General features: G+C 49.9%; 1 protein-coding gene across 1 annotated transcript; it reads left to right on the top strand.

Annotated features, from left to right (window-relative positions):
* The first annotated feature begins 3,608 nt into the window (after positions 1 to 3,608).
* Positions 3,609 to 13,612, top strand: PTPN7 (protein tyrosine phosphatase, non-receptor type 7). Its single transcript, XM_006834132.1, is given in 10 exon segments — positions 3,609 to 3,795; positions 5,536 to 5,707; positions 6,185 to 6,368; positions 6,661 to 6,745; positions 8,079 to 8,155; positions 9,439 to 9,576; positions 9,997 to 10,107; positions 11,050 to 11,207; positions 12,599 to 12,712; positions 13,519 to 13,612. Coding segments are annotated over 10 exon segments (1,320 nt in total).
* The last annotated feature ends 3,894 nt before the right edge of the window (positions 13,613 to 17,506 follow it).

Genomic DNA, 17,506 nt, shown 5'->3' on the forward strand with positions numbered 1-17,506 from the left:
GAGTCTCCTACCTTTGTCCTATCCAGCCTGTCCCACCTTACCTGGGGCACTTCACTTTGCTCCTTCCAGTACAGTCTTGGTCAGTAGCACTCAAGGAAAGAAGTGAAGTGGAGACATCCTAGTTCAGAATCTAAGTAGAGAAGTTGTATGTAACAGGATATGTGTTTATATGAGTGGAAGGGTCCCAGACTCTTCCCACAAGTCCCCACGAAACAAAAGCCAGCAGGGACAGAATGGATTCCACAGCCAGTCCTCTGGGCAGAGCCTGGCAGAGGCACACATGCCATTCTCCCACCTCAGTCTGGGGCAGCCTTGGGGATGGGAAAGGAGTTTCAGGGGTGGTAAAAAACACTTCTTGCAGATAAGAAGCAACCTCCCTAGTCTAAGCCTGTCCAGTCGGCAAATAAAGTACCTCCTTCCCCAGCAACCACCCCCACAGACAAACCCACATCCTCTCCCTAGAGAAGCCTGAGGTACTCCCCAGGTCTCAGAGCACCTTGCTGATTTCTTCTGGAGACAGCCAGCTGGTGGCAGAGGCAGGCGGGGTGCAGATCCTTGTATTCCAGCTCCCAAATGTGAGCCAGCCTGGTCACTCCCCACAGCATCCCAGAAACCCTCTTCCGGCCCCTCCCCTCCTCTCCTACAGGCTGCAGCCAGGCAATCACAAGCAGGAGAGGACCAGGGTGGTTCAAACAGAGAAGTTGCCCATTCTCCCTCCCATACTCTGGGGAAGGTCATCAGAGTCCCATTGCCAAGGCATAAGGAAGGTAGTGGGTCTGGAGGAAGCAGGCTGGTGGTGTGCACTGCATTGTGGGTATATATACTGCAGTGTATGCATGTGCACAGGTGGGCCGCAAGGGTACACACACCTGGATGGATGGAGGTGCATTCACCTGCACAACTGTATGCCTGTGTGGGTGTCTAGGGACAAAGGGTGGGTGGAGGGAGACAAGAGGGCCCCTGGGAAGAAAGGGCCACATGATAGGAAAGATGTACATTTCATTGGCTCTGGGCTCAGGAGAAAGAGAAGGACTCTCTTTGGCTCTAAAGTCCTCCGGTAGTGTCCTTTAGTTCCAGAAACCAGGCAAATAACCAAACTCTTCCCTAGAGCATATACACACACACACACACACACACACACACAGCTGAGCTTGCCTGTATCTCTGGTCCTTTCAGTCAAAGGAGGGCTACAGGAAAATCGCCTTCACCAGTGAGCACCAAAAGGTGGTCATGAAACTGGGTCGGGGTTGGGGAGGAGCAATGAGGATGGCCTGGCATAGGACTATAGCCCTGGTACGTGGTCAGTGGGTCTCCTCCTCCCTCAGCCTTAAACTGGTTAACTAAACCCACTCCCACCACCCTATCAGCACAGCTCTGCTCTGTACACTCACCAAGTCTCCTCCGGTGTGGTGTCTCCCTGCCTCTTCCTGGATGAGCCTCTCAGATCTGTGTGTTTCTGTCTCCCCCACACAGCCCAAGGACAAGTCTGGGCCTGTAAAGATGGGGTGGAAGAAGCTGGCCTAGATTGGCCTGGGATTGGGGCGGGCAGGGAGGTGGGAGCACAGAGCAGCCATAGGACTTCCCCACAGAGGAACTGAAGAGGGGAGTGAGGAAGAAGTGTGCAGAACACAGCTGTCCTGACCCTGTCCCAAGACCCTCTGTCCCTTGGAATTTTATAGAGTGACAGCCTTTGCCTCTGTGGGCTGGCAGCAGCCTACAAAAGAGCTCCCTGCTCCCTGGGTGTTGCCAGGGAACAAGGATTTCTGGGAACTCTCGGGATATACCTGCCCCACATGAGGGAGCCCTAGAATCAGGGAAGGCCTGAAGGAGTGAGGTAAAAGAGTGTGGAGGTGTGTGGCCAGAGGTCCATTGGAATGAGGACACTGAGCACAGATGGGACAAGACAGGCCTGGGAACTTCTCTCTGCTTCTCTGGAGTGCGCTCTGCTCCATCTGGGCTCCTGGGAGGACAGAGAGGCCTGCAGGTCCCCAGGAGTGACTTATTTTCCCCTCTAGAAGCTGCCTATCCCTGGGATGGACCTGACTCAGACTTCCTTTCTCCAAAAGCTGGCTGGAGAAAGCAAGGCAGGGAGAAGGAAGGGGCAAGAGTCCGACGATTGATGAGACTTAGTGACCCGTGGTTCCTTCCACCCGTATGCTGCTGCCGGTCCCTCCCTCAGAACACTGTGTACCCAAGGCACCTAGCTCTCATTCACAAGGCTGACCCTAATGAGGGAGAGGAAGCTATCAGGGTCTCCTGGGGGAGGAGGAGGCCCAGACTCAGGAGATTCAGTTACCCTCCCATGGTCACATGGCTAATAAGCCACAGTTTAGCCGCACACACACATCTTTCTTTCACTTAATTACTGCACTTTCTCTGGGATGAGGGGGTCGCAGGGACCTAAGCTGCAACTCAGCAATTTGAGAGAAGAGACAGAGCTGCCTGGAGCAATCTCACCCAGGGATGGACATGTTCTGGAGGGAAGAGGATAAGAAGACACCCCCGTGGACCTCCAAGTCCACCCTCCTGCCAGAGTGTACTCCAGAGAGAGGTGTCCCAGTTTCCAGACCCACTGGGGAGGAGCCACTGCAGATGCCCCATGTGCACTGAGTGAGCTTACTCATCCTGAGCTCTAGCCACACACTTCCATGGATGTCCAGGAATTTGTAAGCAGGAAAAGAGAGAGTTGGCAGAAAGCAAGGAGTGGCTATGCCCCCAAAGCATACTCCAAAAGAACCAGAACCAGGAGACTCCTGTGGGTCTTGCCTAATCCCCCAATCATTATCCCCTATTCCCCTGATCACCAACTACTTTCCTCATCACCTAGATTCCAACTTCCTTGCTCTCTGCCCTAGAGCTCAACTCCCAACTGGGGTCCAGTCTCGTAAGGGTCTGGAAGTGTGCTCACAGCCAGCAGAGGGCTCAGATCATGGAAACCTGGGGCACTCGGAGGACTGCTGAGGGGAAGGCTTTTGCCCACTTCCTCCTCCCCCACCCCTGTGGTATCCTAGCTTCCTGTTCTTGATAGCATTTGACAGCTCAGCCCAGAGAGGGTGGCCCTCTTTCCAATCCCCTCCTGCCTTCACCTCTCTTTTATCCCTGGGCCCCCACTATCTCTGGGAATATTAACTATTGTCAGCTCACTTCCCACAAGTCCATCCAGGATTCTCAGGTCCTGCTCCATTCCCCACAACCCTTTGTGGGCACCAGAAATAACTGCTTCCCCAGTTTCTCGTCAGCTTCCTCCCAGGGAAACTCACCTACTCTCCAGAGAAGCACAAGCTACAGAGGTGAAGAAGCCAGAATCAGCTGGCCAAGGAGGGACTCAGAAACAACCAAGGGCAAGGCTAGGGACTGGGTGGGCTCCAAAGCCCCAAAAGTTATCCTCCCTGCTTCAGCAGGGGCCATGGGAAGGCCAGTTCCCTCCTGCACCCCCTCTTGCATACCCACCCCCTGTGCCTACTGTACATTTCTTTTTCGCTGTCACCATTTGACAGCTGAATCAGAGAAGTGGGAGGAAGAGGGAGAGGACAGGATTGTGCGTGTTGGGGGCCGGGAAGGGAAGGGTGTTTGGAATGTCACAAGGTAAGAGGAGACCTGCAGCAAGCATGGACCGGTTGGACTGCTGGCCAGCAAGGGGCCTGTTGAGGCCAAGCAAGAACTGGGAACAGTGGAGTCTTGAATTGGGGGACCATTCTCCAGGCCTCAGGTATCCGAGAATCCCAGCGACGAAGAGGACATGGGAGCCCCCAGGTATGAGGGCCAGAGATTGTCCACTGTCTTTAAGTCTTCTGAGTAGGTATCAGGGTCCTGGGAGGAGGCCTATAGGGAATGTGGAGACTCAGGGAGGCCCCCAGACTCTCCTATAAGCTTCCTCTGTAGTTTGCTCCTCAGATGGCTGCTGTATGCTCAGTTCAGAGGCAGCTGAGAGCTGGACTGTGGTTCAGAGCCTGGAGATGACTGTTTTGACTCAGACCTGGGAATTTCCCTCTGGCTCTTCCTTAAGCCTTCCCAAGTCTTTGCCATATCTTCTCTGGGCAAATGGAGTCTGTGCTTGACCATGGAGTCCCAGCAAATAGGCAGAGCTGGATATGACAAAGCCCCAGAGGAGGGACATTGCATGTGGGAAGAAGGTTTGGGAGCTCAGGAAACAGAGTGGTTAGGGAAAACCCAGTCCCTGGCCCAGCCCCTCACCCATCCCCAGGAAGCAAGCCCTTGGGTCCATGGTAAAGATGCCAGGTAACTACCATTCTGCCCCTAGAAGGGCACAGGCAGGAGCATTGACCCCTGGTGGCGGCAGCAGGCACAGGAGGGCAGCGTACAGCTGGGGTGTGCGTGGGTGGCAGCGAGGAGGGGCGGAGGGAGGAAGCTGGCTTCCTGAAGCCTTCTCAGCCCTCAAAGACAGACCGATAGACAGACAGCTGGCAAGAGGCAGCCTGGGGGGCATAGCTGCTTCAGTGAGTATTGAGTGGGGGAGTGAGCAAATCCCTCTGGCTCTGGGGTGGCATAAACCCTGTGGGATATATGGGAGAGCAGCTTGAAGGAGGGGACATGGGACAGCGAGTTGGGTATTATTTCAGTGGGTGGCCAGGGGATGGGTGCTGAGAGATCTGGTGTTCCTGCAATGGGATGGCAGGGAGGTTGCAGGGAGCTGCAAGGACAGCAGACACTAAGAGCCCCCTCCTGGTGTTGGGGAGCCTCTCTATTATTCATATCTGCAGGGTCCAGCTCAGTGTCCTTACCTTGGTGCCTGCTGGCTCAGTTCCTCACACCACTCAGTAGTGTGACTATGGAAGAAGGGGGACTGTCCCCCCAGAGAAGGTGGCCCAGACACCTCCATACCCCCTACTGCTCCCCAAGCTGTCGCCTCACCATGCGCTCTCGCTCAAGGACTTGGTGAAACCATTTCCTGTGACAGTTACAGAGGCGGGAGCAGGGGGGATGGGCAGGAGGAGGAAGGAAACACCCCCCAGCCTACCTCCATGGACAGAGACCCCAAAGCCAGCAATGAACTTGGGAAAGGAGCTGCCAATAGTTAGGAGCAGGCCCTGCTAGGGATCCACAGCCCTGCATGCATGGGTCCCCAACAGGCCCCAACAAGACCACAGCCTTAAATTCCTCATTCGGCTAAGAACCCGTGCTGGCCAGACTTTGCGGAGTTTTCCAGAACTTCTCCCCTTTGTCTATGTAGAAGGCATATTTCATATTTCCTTGCTTGCATTTTCTCTCTTGGGTGCCCAGTTTAGAGCCTGGTTACCCTGGGTGCTAGCAGTTTCTTCTCCCTTCTCTTTCTCCCTCTGGATTCTTTCCTATCTTCATTCATAATTTCTACCCTTTAGCTTGCCCTTTGTCTGATCCCAGACTGCCCACCACCCTGAGTCACCCTGCAAAGATCCTATCCTTCTCTGATGAAACCACTTCTTCAACAGAAGACACCCCAGTGAAAACAAGAGGTGGCCACGGGGCAGAAGGCTGGCCTGGGCTTGGCCAGTCAGGCAGGGCAGAGGTCAGCAGCTGGGAGACCATGTCTTTCAGGAGAACCCATGACTGAGTGAGCCTTCCCTGGGCCCCCCACCCACCCCAGTATGGTCCAGGCCTGTGGGGGACACTCGAGAGCTCAGCCACCCACCGTGTATTTGGGGACAGCCATGGCCCAGCCTCTGCCTACCAAAGCGCCAGTCAAGAAGCATGTACGACTGCAGGAGAGGTAAGACCTTTCCTGGCTAGGGGTTCTAGGCTCCTCCCGTTCCTTCACCTGCCCCTCCAGCTCTAACAGTACAGAGGACCCTCCGATGTGGATTCCACTCTGGAAAGGAAACCAACTGTGTTCATTTACATGTCATTTGTATGTCTGGGGTCCAAGGTTTCACATCAACCAAGGCTGAGTTAAACAGCCTTTGGGGCAAGGCCTGGGGCCTCACTGGGGCTGCATGTAGGTCCCAGCCTTAGGGGCCTGGTGGGGAGTAGGAAGCAGTGGGCAGCTGGTGAGAACAGTGGTATTCTAGAGCACCTGACTGAGGGGAGAGGGCATACAACAGTGACCAGAGCCCCTGAATTAATTCAGCCTGAGGGTCCAGGGAAACACAAAGAGCAACCTGCTCAGGAGTACCCTGAAACAATGATAATAGTAAGAAGAGCACATGTTCTTGGGTGCTCACTAGGCACTGATTGGCTGTGCCTGCAGGCGAGGCTCCAACATAGCTCTGATGCTGGACGTGCGGTCCTTGGGGGCTGTGGAACCTATCTGCTCAGTGAACACCCCCCGGGAGGTCACCCTTCACTTTCTGCGCACGGCTGGTCATCCCCTTACACGCTGGACCCTGCAGCACCAGCCACCCAGCCCCCAACAACTGGAGGAGGAGTTCTTGGTAAGAACTTGGGGTCCTCTCTGAGTCACCCTGTCCTTTGGAGTGATAAGCAGTCAGCTGGTGCCATTCTATCATGGGGACCGTGGTCATGTCTCCTCTTTAGACCCCTCAGGGCTCAGGGGAGGAGCTGCCCCCTGCTTCCTCTTCTGTCCCCCATCCCATCTCAGCCAACATACTAATGTCAGGAAGGAATGAGACAGGGTCCCAGCTCTACTGGAAAAGGGTGGAAGAGGTGAAAAGGAGGCTAGGAGAGGTATCAGCTACTCATTCACTCATTTCTTTTTCCTGGTAGAAGATCCCCTCGAACTTTGTCAGCCCTGAAGACCTGGACATTCCAGGCCATGCCTCCAAGGACCGATACAAGACCATCTTGCCAAGTAAGGACTGTGGGAGTGGGGGAAGGGGCAAGATGGTACACATTGTCCCTGTGGAGGCACAGAGAGGTTGCATACATTGCCCAAGATCACACAGCTACTTGCACCAAAACTTCCTCCTGCTCTCTACCCTCCATGTAGGAAAAACCCAGCAAAGGCTTGCAATTTTAGGATGAATCCCAGGGAGATAGTTGAGTAATCTCAGAAAAGGTTCTGGGCAGTGACTAGCAAGAGGACAGTGACAGGTTGGAGATAGAGGGAACTGGACTGGCAGGGATTGACCCTACATGCTCCACAGACCCTGGGCTGAGCACCTCTGGTTTTTTGGAGGCAGATATGAAACCCTCTGACCATGTGACCTTTAAAGGCCCTTGCTGCCTTTACCACCTCCGATCCAAACCAAATTTCCATCAAGCTGACTCCAACGCATAGCCACGTCATGTGTGTCAGAACTGTGCTCTACAGGGCTTCCGATGGCTGGTTTTTCAGAAGTAGATTACCAGGCCTTTCTTATGAGGTGCCTCTGGGTGAACTCTAACCTCCAACCTTTCAGTTAGCAATCTAGCACATTAACCATTTGCATCACCCAGGGACTTCCCTACCACTGCAGAGCAGTCTTATCTGGACAGTTCACCTTTGGCAGCCCCCAATCTAAGCCTGAGCACAGTCTGAGCAAGAGCTCTGTGCTTTTCCTCGTGCTAACCCTCCCAGCATCCCAGAGTGCTGTCTGTCTGCATGGGTCAGTCAAGGAACCATTATCACTCATTCAAGTGGGAGAGTTCTTGGCCTAGTTCCAGCCATCTCTGTAAGCACCAGACAGAAGAGGAATCCCTCAGTCAGAACTAGGCTGACATGGGGATCAAGTGTCCTCACTCCTTCCCTTGAAAGATAGTTTCTTCATTCCTGCTTGTGTTTGACTTGAAGAACCCTCCTGTGACCTAGAGGGCAGGGCCTGCAACCCCAGTGAGTGGCGGGCTGAGGGAAACTGAGTGGGGGGGGTCTAGTCCCACTTGACCAATGTACAAGTTTATACAAGTCACTTATCTAAACATCTCAAAGTTAGACTACCTGTCACTTGGTCTCTCCTGCTCCATCCACTTTCCTCTAAACCGTTCCACCCAGCATCTCTCAGCTGACCTTCCCAAATTATTGCTTCACTAGTGTTACTCTACTGCTCAAAGATGTTCAGTGGCTCCCTATTATCTATATATCAAATAATTTGTTGAGTCTTGGGTCCCTTCTGTAAACCATAACTCTCCTCTTTCTGACCCTTTTGGAAGTCTACATTAGCTGGTCACCTTTTGACCTCTGACTTCTGCTGATTTTTACTTCCTAGATCCCCAGAGCCGTGTATGCCTAGGTCGGGCACAGAGCCAAGAGGATGGGGACTACATCAATGCCAACTACATCCGAGTGAGTGGGGAGATATGTTCACAGAATACCTTCCAACTGTGCTTCAACTGTTTGGCTTTCCCTCCTGCTCCAGCTCACTCCGGCCATAGCCCTGCCATGCTGGGACACCGAAGAGACCAGAGACACCAACCTAGAAAACACAGCACATATTAAAGGATTCCGAAAAGAAAAAAACACCAAGCCCCCTGAAACCATCCTATTGCCCCAACTCCTCCACTGCCAACCCTCTAAACATGGCAGGATGTTGGCTTTGCTGAACTCAATCCCTAGCTCCTTGAGAGCTAATGGCTCTGGGATCTGCGTGGGAGGTACAAGCGTAAATGGAAGCTCTCAACTGTGTCTCTTGTTTTCTATCTGTCCTTAGCTGTCCCAAACACACCCCTCCTTTATGGAGATGGTATCTGATCATAGGAATTGGGAAGCTAAGTGGGCTGTCTGTCCCCTGCTTCCTATGTCTTTTGACCCTTCTTGTTAAGTGCTGTTGAATCTGTTCAGACTCATAATGACTCTGTATAGAATTTCTGAGGAATGGCTGGTGGGCTTGAACCACTGACCTTTCGGTTAGCAGTCTAGTGCTTATCCTACAGTGTCATACCAGGCCGCCATGTAGATGTAAAAAACGGTGTTTTCTGGTGACTCACAGTGGGTAGGAGGCTGTGGGCCAACATGGGCTTCCGTTTGCCAGCTAAACCTTGGAGAACAGCGGCCCGGATTTTTTCACCATCATCTTGTGGGGCTGGAAGCTGAGGACCCTGAAAGGGAGAAAGAGGAGTGTACTACCTTTTATAAATATATAGAAGTAATATGTAAAAGTGAAATATTCATTCAGCAAACATTGAATGGTGTTTTCTTGATAGTATTTTGGGAGTAGAAAACAGCTGGAAAGGAAGGGAATTCACATTTACAGAGTACCTGCTTTATGCTCAATATACTTCATTGAGTTTAACCCTCACAGCATTCCTGTGAGGTAAGTATTATTATGTTCAATTTACAGATGAGAAAATGGAGACTTAAAAAGGTTAAGTAACTTGCTTATAGTCCCATAGTAAGTAAGCAGCAAAGAAGGTATTTGAACACAAATGCTTCTCACTAGCCTGTGTCCTTTCCACCATGTAGCTTCTGTGTATGTGTATGTATGAACACATTTATGTGCATGCATGTGTCTATGTGCATGCTCAAGACTTCAGCCTTATCTGAGGATCTGCAGAATCTGGGGTTTCCTTAGAGCTCTGTTCTCACGGCTCTCCTCCCTCCTTCTCATGCGCATCCACCTACCTCCTCAGGGCTATGACGGGCAGGAGAAGGTCTACATCGCAACCCAGGGCCCCATGCCCAACACCGTGGCGGATTTCTGGGAGATGGTGTGGCAGGAAGAGGTGTCCCTCATTGTCATGCTCACTCAGCTCCGAGAGGGCAAGGAGGTAGGAGACAGAAGCACACTCCCTGATGAATGCAGGAAGGGCTATGTCCTACCCCACTACACACACACACAGATCTCGACTCATAGCAACTCGTTAGGACCAAGGGCTTCCCTGGATACTGAGATTACCTATAGCCAGTTCGCCACACACCTCTCAGAAAGATTTCTGAGATACAGATACATCAGGGAGGCTGTTCATGGTCAGAGGTGGGATGTGGTGGGCAGTTAGTCTCCAGGTGGTGAGAGTTCATGGAAAGTCAGCCTCCTCTCCCCCCGGCCCACTGCTGACACTGGCAGTGTCCAGCCTCTCCAATGGGAGTAGAAAATGGAGAGGGGATACCATTCCTCTTTCTATTGCTTCAATCACTGTCCCAGCTGATACACCTTCCCCACTTCTGAGTCCCAGCTCCCTTCCTCCTAGAAATGTGTCCACTACTGGCCCACAGAAGAGGAAATCTATGGGCCCTTTCGAATCTGCACGCAAAACATGAAGGAATGCTCAGAATACACTGTGCGGCAACTCACTATCCAGGTACCACCTTCTGGGACCAGGCCTCTTCCACAGAGAAGTTGGGTCACCTCTAGTATCTCTAGGAATCAAGTCCAACTTTCAGTGGGAGCCAAGAGCTTACTCATTTAGACCCTCTTGAACCCACATCTGAAAGATGGACTTGAGGCACAAATGATAAAGAAAACTAGACATTGTCCACAGAAAACCTCAAAAGGGCAGAGCTTACAAGCCAAGTAGGAACCAGCAGAAAGTACCATGCACCTACGCTGGGTGGGTCAGGTGAGAAGGGGGCTAGGGCAAGATTCCTGCTGAAAAGATGATGGAGATGTCTAATAATACATGTAAATGCACTTGGAAAGCACCTTCTATTACTATATGGGGTTTTATACTTTTCAAAGCATTTATCTATCAGCTCAATGGGAGTCCCTGGGTGGTGCAAATGGTCAAGGGCTCAGTTACTAACTGAAAGGTTGACAGTTTGAATCCACCCAAGGGTGCCTCTGAAGACCTTAAAATCTGATTCCAAAAGACCACAGCTGTGGGAAACCTGATGGAGCACAGCTCTACTCTGAAGTACATGGGGGTCGCTGTGAGTTAGAATGGGCTCAAAAGCAACTAGTTTTTTCAACTCATTATCTTCAAAGCACCCTGTGAAGTAAAACAATAAGATAAAGGTGGGAACAGCAACAACAAGAAGGAATTTACCCTAAATCATGTACTAGTTAGAGGCAGAGCGAGGACTTGAATTTGAGTCTTTCCCTTCTTCCTAGACAATGCTCTTTCCTAGTATTTCAGAGGAGGTAGTGTTAGAGTATGTTGATCGAAGAAAGAGCTCATCTTTCCTGCTCCTAGTGAATGAATTCCCCATAGGGTGATTCTAGCCTTTACCCTCTTTTGCACCAGAGAAGAATGGGGGCGGTGCCTCGGACCCTAACCTGGTTCTCACACTTGTCCCCATCCTAGCACCAGGAAGAATGCCGGTCAGTGAAACATATCCTCTTCTCGGCCTGGCCTGACCACCAGACCCCGGAGTCAGCTGGGCCCCTACTGCGCCTGGTGGCCGAGGTGGAGGAGAGCCCAGAGACAGCTGCCAGTACTGGGCCTATCGTGGTCCACTGTAGGTACGTGGCTCTCCTCCATAACAGCCTGTATATAGTGCTCCCCTTCCTTTACTAAGGGGTGGTAGCTGAATAGGATCATGCAAGCCCACTCACTCTTGGGCAGGAATCTCTAGCCCATTCAACAAGTGCTGGGTTCTCATTACCTCTTTTATGCAGAATTCAGACATCTGGGTTGGGCACCCCGGCCCAATCCAGAGAAAGGGTGGACTATCTGGTAGCACCAGTTGACTGGGGGAGGAGATAAGCAAGATCTCTATTGTTGTATGTGTGTGTGTGTGTGGGGGTCATTTATTCATTCAACAAATATTTCTCAAAAATTGATGTGTTGTCAAGCACAGTGTGAGGTACTAGGGAGATAGTCATAACCAATTGGTTTCTGCCCTTACACTGGCTTACAGTATGGTGCGAAAGACAACAGACAGATGGAACGGCATGTGCAAAGTCCCAGAAAAGAAAAAATAAAACAAAGCAAAAAGGTGCGTTGCAAGGAGCAAGGTTAGAGAGCAGGGTCTGGAAGTCACATGGTGGGTAGTGATGAGAAATGGAATGTAAGTGGCAGATGATGAAGGGCCTCATAGGACTGGCTGAGAAACTCGGATTTGCCTTCTAAGAATAATATTAGGACAACAGAGTAAAATGTGGATTGGGATGGGGTTGGTGGGTAATGCAGGATGTCCCATAATCCAGGACAGACTTCAAATAAGGAGGCCATTTGGGGGTTTATATTCCAAATAAAATAGAACATAAAGGCAAAACAAACAAAGGGAGCTACTAAGTCCACCCATGGGGTTAAGGTTGGGAGATTATTAGTGGCTTTTATCAGAGACTCATGTAAGAAGATTTTCTAAAGAAGGGAAGGCCTGAGAGGGGTTTTGAAGTAAAGAAATGCCAGGAGAGAGTGCACTAGAACGAAGACTATGGGAATGACAAGGTGGGAAACACAGGGGACTGAGTATAAACTGTTGTGGAAGGTGAGTCTGAGCTAGGAGGAAGTCATGGCCAAATAAGACGTGCTCAAGGGGTCAGCAAGTCCACAAGTGAGAGACTGTCCGTTGGAAACCACTATAGTCTGTTAGGCAGAAGACAGCTCAACAAAATGTCCGTAGGAATGGAGGGTGTCCTGGATCAGGCTTAGAGTGAAGTTAGTAAGAAATGCAAATGCTTCTAGTGCCAGCTCTTACCTGCCTCCATCAGGGTGCCCAAAGGGGGGCAAAAACATGAAAGGTATTGATACCTTCCTTCATCCCCATGTTCCCACCTCTAAAATAGAGTGCCTTTGGGTCCTAATGCTTTCTTCGTAATTGAGACTTGGCTTCCATGTTGCTGGTCACCTGACTTCCATGTTACTTGCTCATCTGTGACTGCCTTACCTTTTCCCTGCCTATGTCCAGTGCAGGGATTGGCCGGACTGGTTGCTTCATTGCCACTAGAATTGGCTGTCAACAGCTGAAGACCAAAGGAGAAGTGGACATTCTGGGTATCGTGTGCCAACTGAGACTAGACAGGTAGGTCCTTGGGTATAAATAGGACCAATAAGATTCACTTTTACAAGTGGATGTTGGAGTACTTACAGACACATGACACATCACCATCGAGCACTTCCTATGGAAAGTTAGGTTATTTTATAACTAACAACCAAGGAACAATGTCTACATGGAATTTTAGCTTGGGAGCCTAAAACTAAATATGCCACTGTGTGGATTTACCCTGAGTTTTCAACAACAACAACAAACCATTTTATTTTTTCCCCTAAATTCCTTACTTGGGGGTGGGGGTGAGGGAATAAGAGTATGGTTAGTTCTAGATGCTAAGCAGTCAGTGATCCGTGGGTTTCAAATTTTGACTTGTAGCTTACTGAGAGTTGTGAGTGCATTTCTGGGGCCCTCGTTTGTTTATCTAGAGAGAGATAATGGCTCCTTCCCCAGAGAGCTGTTGTAAGGAAGGAGTTAATTTAGGTAAGCCTGTTTTGGAAAATGGAAACTGTTTCTTATTTTCACTTTGAAGATTGGTAGAAAGAAGCACTATTGTAAGGGATCTGAGACCTGGGTCTGCCCACACACTGAATAGGAGAGGGGTACTAGTGGAGGGCATCTCCTCCTTGGTACCCAGACACCAGGCTCAGGTTAGAGGGGCTTCCCTCATAAGAAGAGATTCAAGGGGCAGCAAGAAGTAAGAAGTAGAACATATGCGTATATGTGAAGAAGTTAATGTTTTCTTTGGAAAAGCTAGGACTTTGCCAAATAGGACTACAGTCCTTCAGCAAACCCTCTGATCCCCTCTTGGCTTGCGGTCTATGTGTTTCTTCCTGCAGAGGGGGTATGATCCAGACCACGGAACAATACCAGTTCCTGCACCACACTTTGGCCCTCTATGCGGCCCAACTGCCCGAAGAGCCCAGCCCTTGACCCCTACACCTTCCTTCAGCCCAGGTGCCACCTTCCCCTTCAGACCTGAGAAGGTGGGTCTAGGAAAAGTGGGTCATGTGACCTGGGACACCCCTTAGTGGATATGGGGAATGGGTGCCTCCTAAGTGAACTCTTGTAGTCACAGAGCACTGCATCAACAAGATGAGAGGCTAGATTCCAGGTCTTCACCACTCGCTGCTCCATGGTTTTCTCTAGTGCCCCCAAGTGGACAAAGTCTCTCTGAACTTAAGATGAATTGGCACTTCAGATAAACCTGAGGAAGAAGTCCAGGTGTCTGGTCTTCTCTTTGGGAGCTCTCTACCCCCCACCCCCACCCATCTATGACATGGACTTTATGATTGCTGCCATAAAAGGAAGCAGAGAAGTTCCTAGAAGCTGTTCAGCTGTATCTCTTTCCTGCAACTGGCAAGAAAGTGATGCCAAGATCCTACTCCGCCATACCCACTTGGCCCAAGCACAGGCCAGATGCAAGAGCTAGTCTTGACCTTGGTTAAGTTTTCAACATTCTAGCAATTGGTCGTTGCTCCTCCATCACCAATCTGTGAGGGCCAAACACCCCCCAAAGAAAACAAGGACCCAGATTATCCCTGCTCCCATCATATGTACAAAGTGGCCAAGTCAGGTCATTGAAATCCGTGGAAGAGGGAAATTTGGGGGTCCTCAGAGGCTCAGAGGTATAATTGCCTGCCACTCACCCCAGATACTCCCTAAAGAATCCCAGCATCTTCTGCCTTACTTCTCTGACCTCATATAATATGTTTGGGCTCTCAGAAAGTACATAAGAAAGAGGAGAGAAGACAAAGAACTTGGCCTGATTTTAGACAACCAGCCCCTACTACCACATTTGCAGATACTTAGAGAGCTTTGTTATCTCCATAAACAACCTCCAGATATAGGGACTCAGACTGAAGTGGGACTGCACACAGTCTACTCCCTCATCCATCTCAGCAGCAACATAATTCCCAGGGCACCCCAAATCTATCTCAGGGCTAAACTAAACACCCCAGGAAAGCATCCAAATCCTTCATCTTCCTTCAATCCAAGATGGCTGCCTCTGGGGATGAAGACAAAGTACCATTTCTCCTGGCACTCTGTCTCTGGGATCTGACTCCACTGATACCAATTCTAAATGGAAACCTCCAAGGAGCTAAATCCTGGAGAACAGCCGGGCCTCCTCATTCATGACATCTCTTCTGAAGAACATGCAGGGTTAAAACTGAGCTTAATTTTGTCAATGCTTCTGCTTAGCCTTACTGAGGAACTCCTCCTTCGTTACATCCCTTGGAACAGATCACCCACACCTCCACCTTCCCTAAGCCCTCTGTGAACCAATGAAGCTGGGTGGAGAACCCTCAAGTGCCTGATCTTACTTGGAGCTCAGACCCAGCTAGGAGGGAAGCTCCCCTCAGAGGCATTGTTGTTCCAACCCTGTTCCAGAACAAGCTCTGGCAAAGTCACCAAGTTGGAAAATAAACATTGTTTTGGATGACTGATTCATTCTTTCTTCCATCTTCTTTTCAGTCCTATGGGTTTCTTTAAAGCAATAGGGAGAGGAAGAATTCACAGACTCACAACAGGCTGCAGATCTCTAGCAGCATTCTGAGAGACACAAAGATAAAGTCAAACTGGAGTCAGTTTAGGAAATGGGACAAAGTCTACCCTAGGAGCCAGAGAGGGATTTATAAAGAGTAGAGGCTAAATGGTGGTACAATAATATGAAAAAGGATCATGGTAATAGTTGTGCAATATAATCAAAATATTCAATGTCTCTGAATAATGCATGTAAAAATTACTGAATTGCCAAATGTTTTGTTTTATATTTTTTACCACACTAATTTTTAAAAGAGCAGAGGCAAGAAGATGGTGCCCATAGAATCCTTCAGTCTTGTAAATCGAGGTTTGAATTTTTTTCTTCAGCCCTTTCAGCTTGAGAAATGCTGAGCATGTTCTTCTCTTTTGGTTTTCTAACTCCAGGTCTTTGCACATTTCAAGACTTGAATATGTCTTCTTGAGCTGCCCTGTGAAACTTTCTGTTCAGTTCTTTGACTTTGGCAACTCTAACTCTTGCTTCGAGTCCCTGAGTACTGTAAACAGTTAATGTACTCAGCTGCTACCTGAAGGGTTCAATTCCACTCAGAGGTGCCTAAGAAGAAGGCCTGGTGATCTACTTCCAAAAAAATTATCAGCGCTTGAAAACACTATGGAGTACAGCTCCACACTGATATACTTGGGGTCGCCATGAGTCAGACGACTGTATGATAACCGATTTTGTGTGTGTGTGTTGTGATTTTTGTTGTTGTTGTTGTGTTTTAACTCTGGTGTAGATTTGACAGGATCCCTGGCGGCCCTATGGATTAAGCACTGGACTACTAACCACAAGGTCAGCAGTTCAAGCCTGCCAGCCACTCCAAGGAGAAAAATGAGGCTGTCAGCTTCTATGAAGATTTACAGCCTTGGAATCCCAAAGGAGCTGTTCTACTCTGCCCTAATAAGGTCACTCTGAGGTAGACTTGACTCAACAGCAGTGGGGTTTAGGTTTGACAAGTAGGTTCCGACTCATAGCAAGCCTGTATTGTGTTTCCAAGGAGCAACGGGTGGGTTTGAACCACCAACATTATCCTACAGTGCCATACCAGGGCTCCACTTGGCAAATGTTATTGTTAATTGTCATCAAATCGATTCTTACTCAACTAACCCATATAGGGTTTCTAAGGAGTGGCTGGTAGGTTTGGATTGTTGACCTTTTTGTTAGAAGTCCAGTGCTTATCACACAGCACTACTCCAATACTAGTGTTTAATCAATTCTATTTAGTATTCATTTGTTCAATATATGTTGTTAAGTGCTGCTGAGTTGGTTCCAACTTATAGTGATCCCACATAGGGTTTCTGAGGAGTGGCTGGTGGGTTTGAACAGTCAACCTTGTGGTTAGCGGTCCAGTGGCTATCCTACAGCACCACACCAGGACCCCTTGACAAATATAGTTAATATGAATGGTTTTTCCACCTTTAACTTAAACACTAAACCCCATGGGAGTGTACTTGAAGATCAAAAGCTAAGGAGCACCAACCTGTCCTGAAGTCTGTGGCTAGCTGAGGGTCTGAGATTAGGAAGGTAGGCATCTTGGCAGATCTTAACCCCATTCACTCAGTCTTCTACCAAGGAAGACTGGTTTTGACCAAAACATGCCAACTTTTTTCTTTCCCACATGTCTTCCTCACTGGAAAGCCCCTGCCAGGATTTTATGTTTCAAGACCGTGACGATAGAAGTAAAAATCAGCATCAACTTCAAACATCTATTCTATGTTCAGCCAGAGACTTCCTAAACAAATGGTCCGGGTAAACTGTGGTATACAAAACAAGATGGAGTATTAAAAGACCCAAATACGGTTGCTACTTCTCCTCCGGGTACATTTTGAGAAGATGCGACTCACTACCAAGCAATGCTCCCAAGCAAGTGCTCGGGGAACAAAACACCTCCATTTGCCTCCCTTCCATAGATTATTTCATCTTCGTGATCTGGAAAGCAGGTGAACCACCCTTCTTCAAACTGGAAATGCTCCTGCTTAACTGGGATCTCTCTCACCTCAGGCCCACCACCTCTTTAAGAAGAAAGGGGGTGACTGTCAGGGCGCGGCTGCCCGGGAAGACGAGATCAAATTCAATTCCTTTCCTAAATGTCCCTCTATGCTACTACCAATCGGTCTCGACCCCTTACGCCCGCAGGCTCCCTGCCCAGCCCACCCGCCGACCACAGCTCCTGGCTCCCGGAGACCAGGAGCGCGCGCGCGGGTGCGAGCAGGACCCGGCCCGGCGGCGCGAGAGGGCGGCGGCGGCGGCAGCGGAGGAGGAGGGCGCTGAAGCCACACCCATCG

Source organism: Chrysochloris asiatica, unplaced genomic scaffold (genome assembly GCF_000296735.1).
Source record: "Chrysochloris asiatica unplaced genomic scaffold, ChrAsi1.0 scaffold00009, whole genome shotgun sequence".
Taxonomy (NCBI): Eukaryota; Metazoa; Chordata; class Mammalia; order Afrosoricida; family Chrysochloridae; genus Chrysochloris; species Chrysochloris asiatica.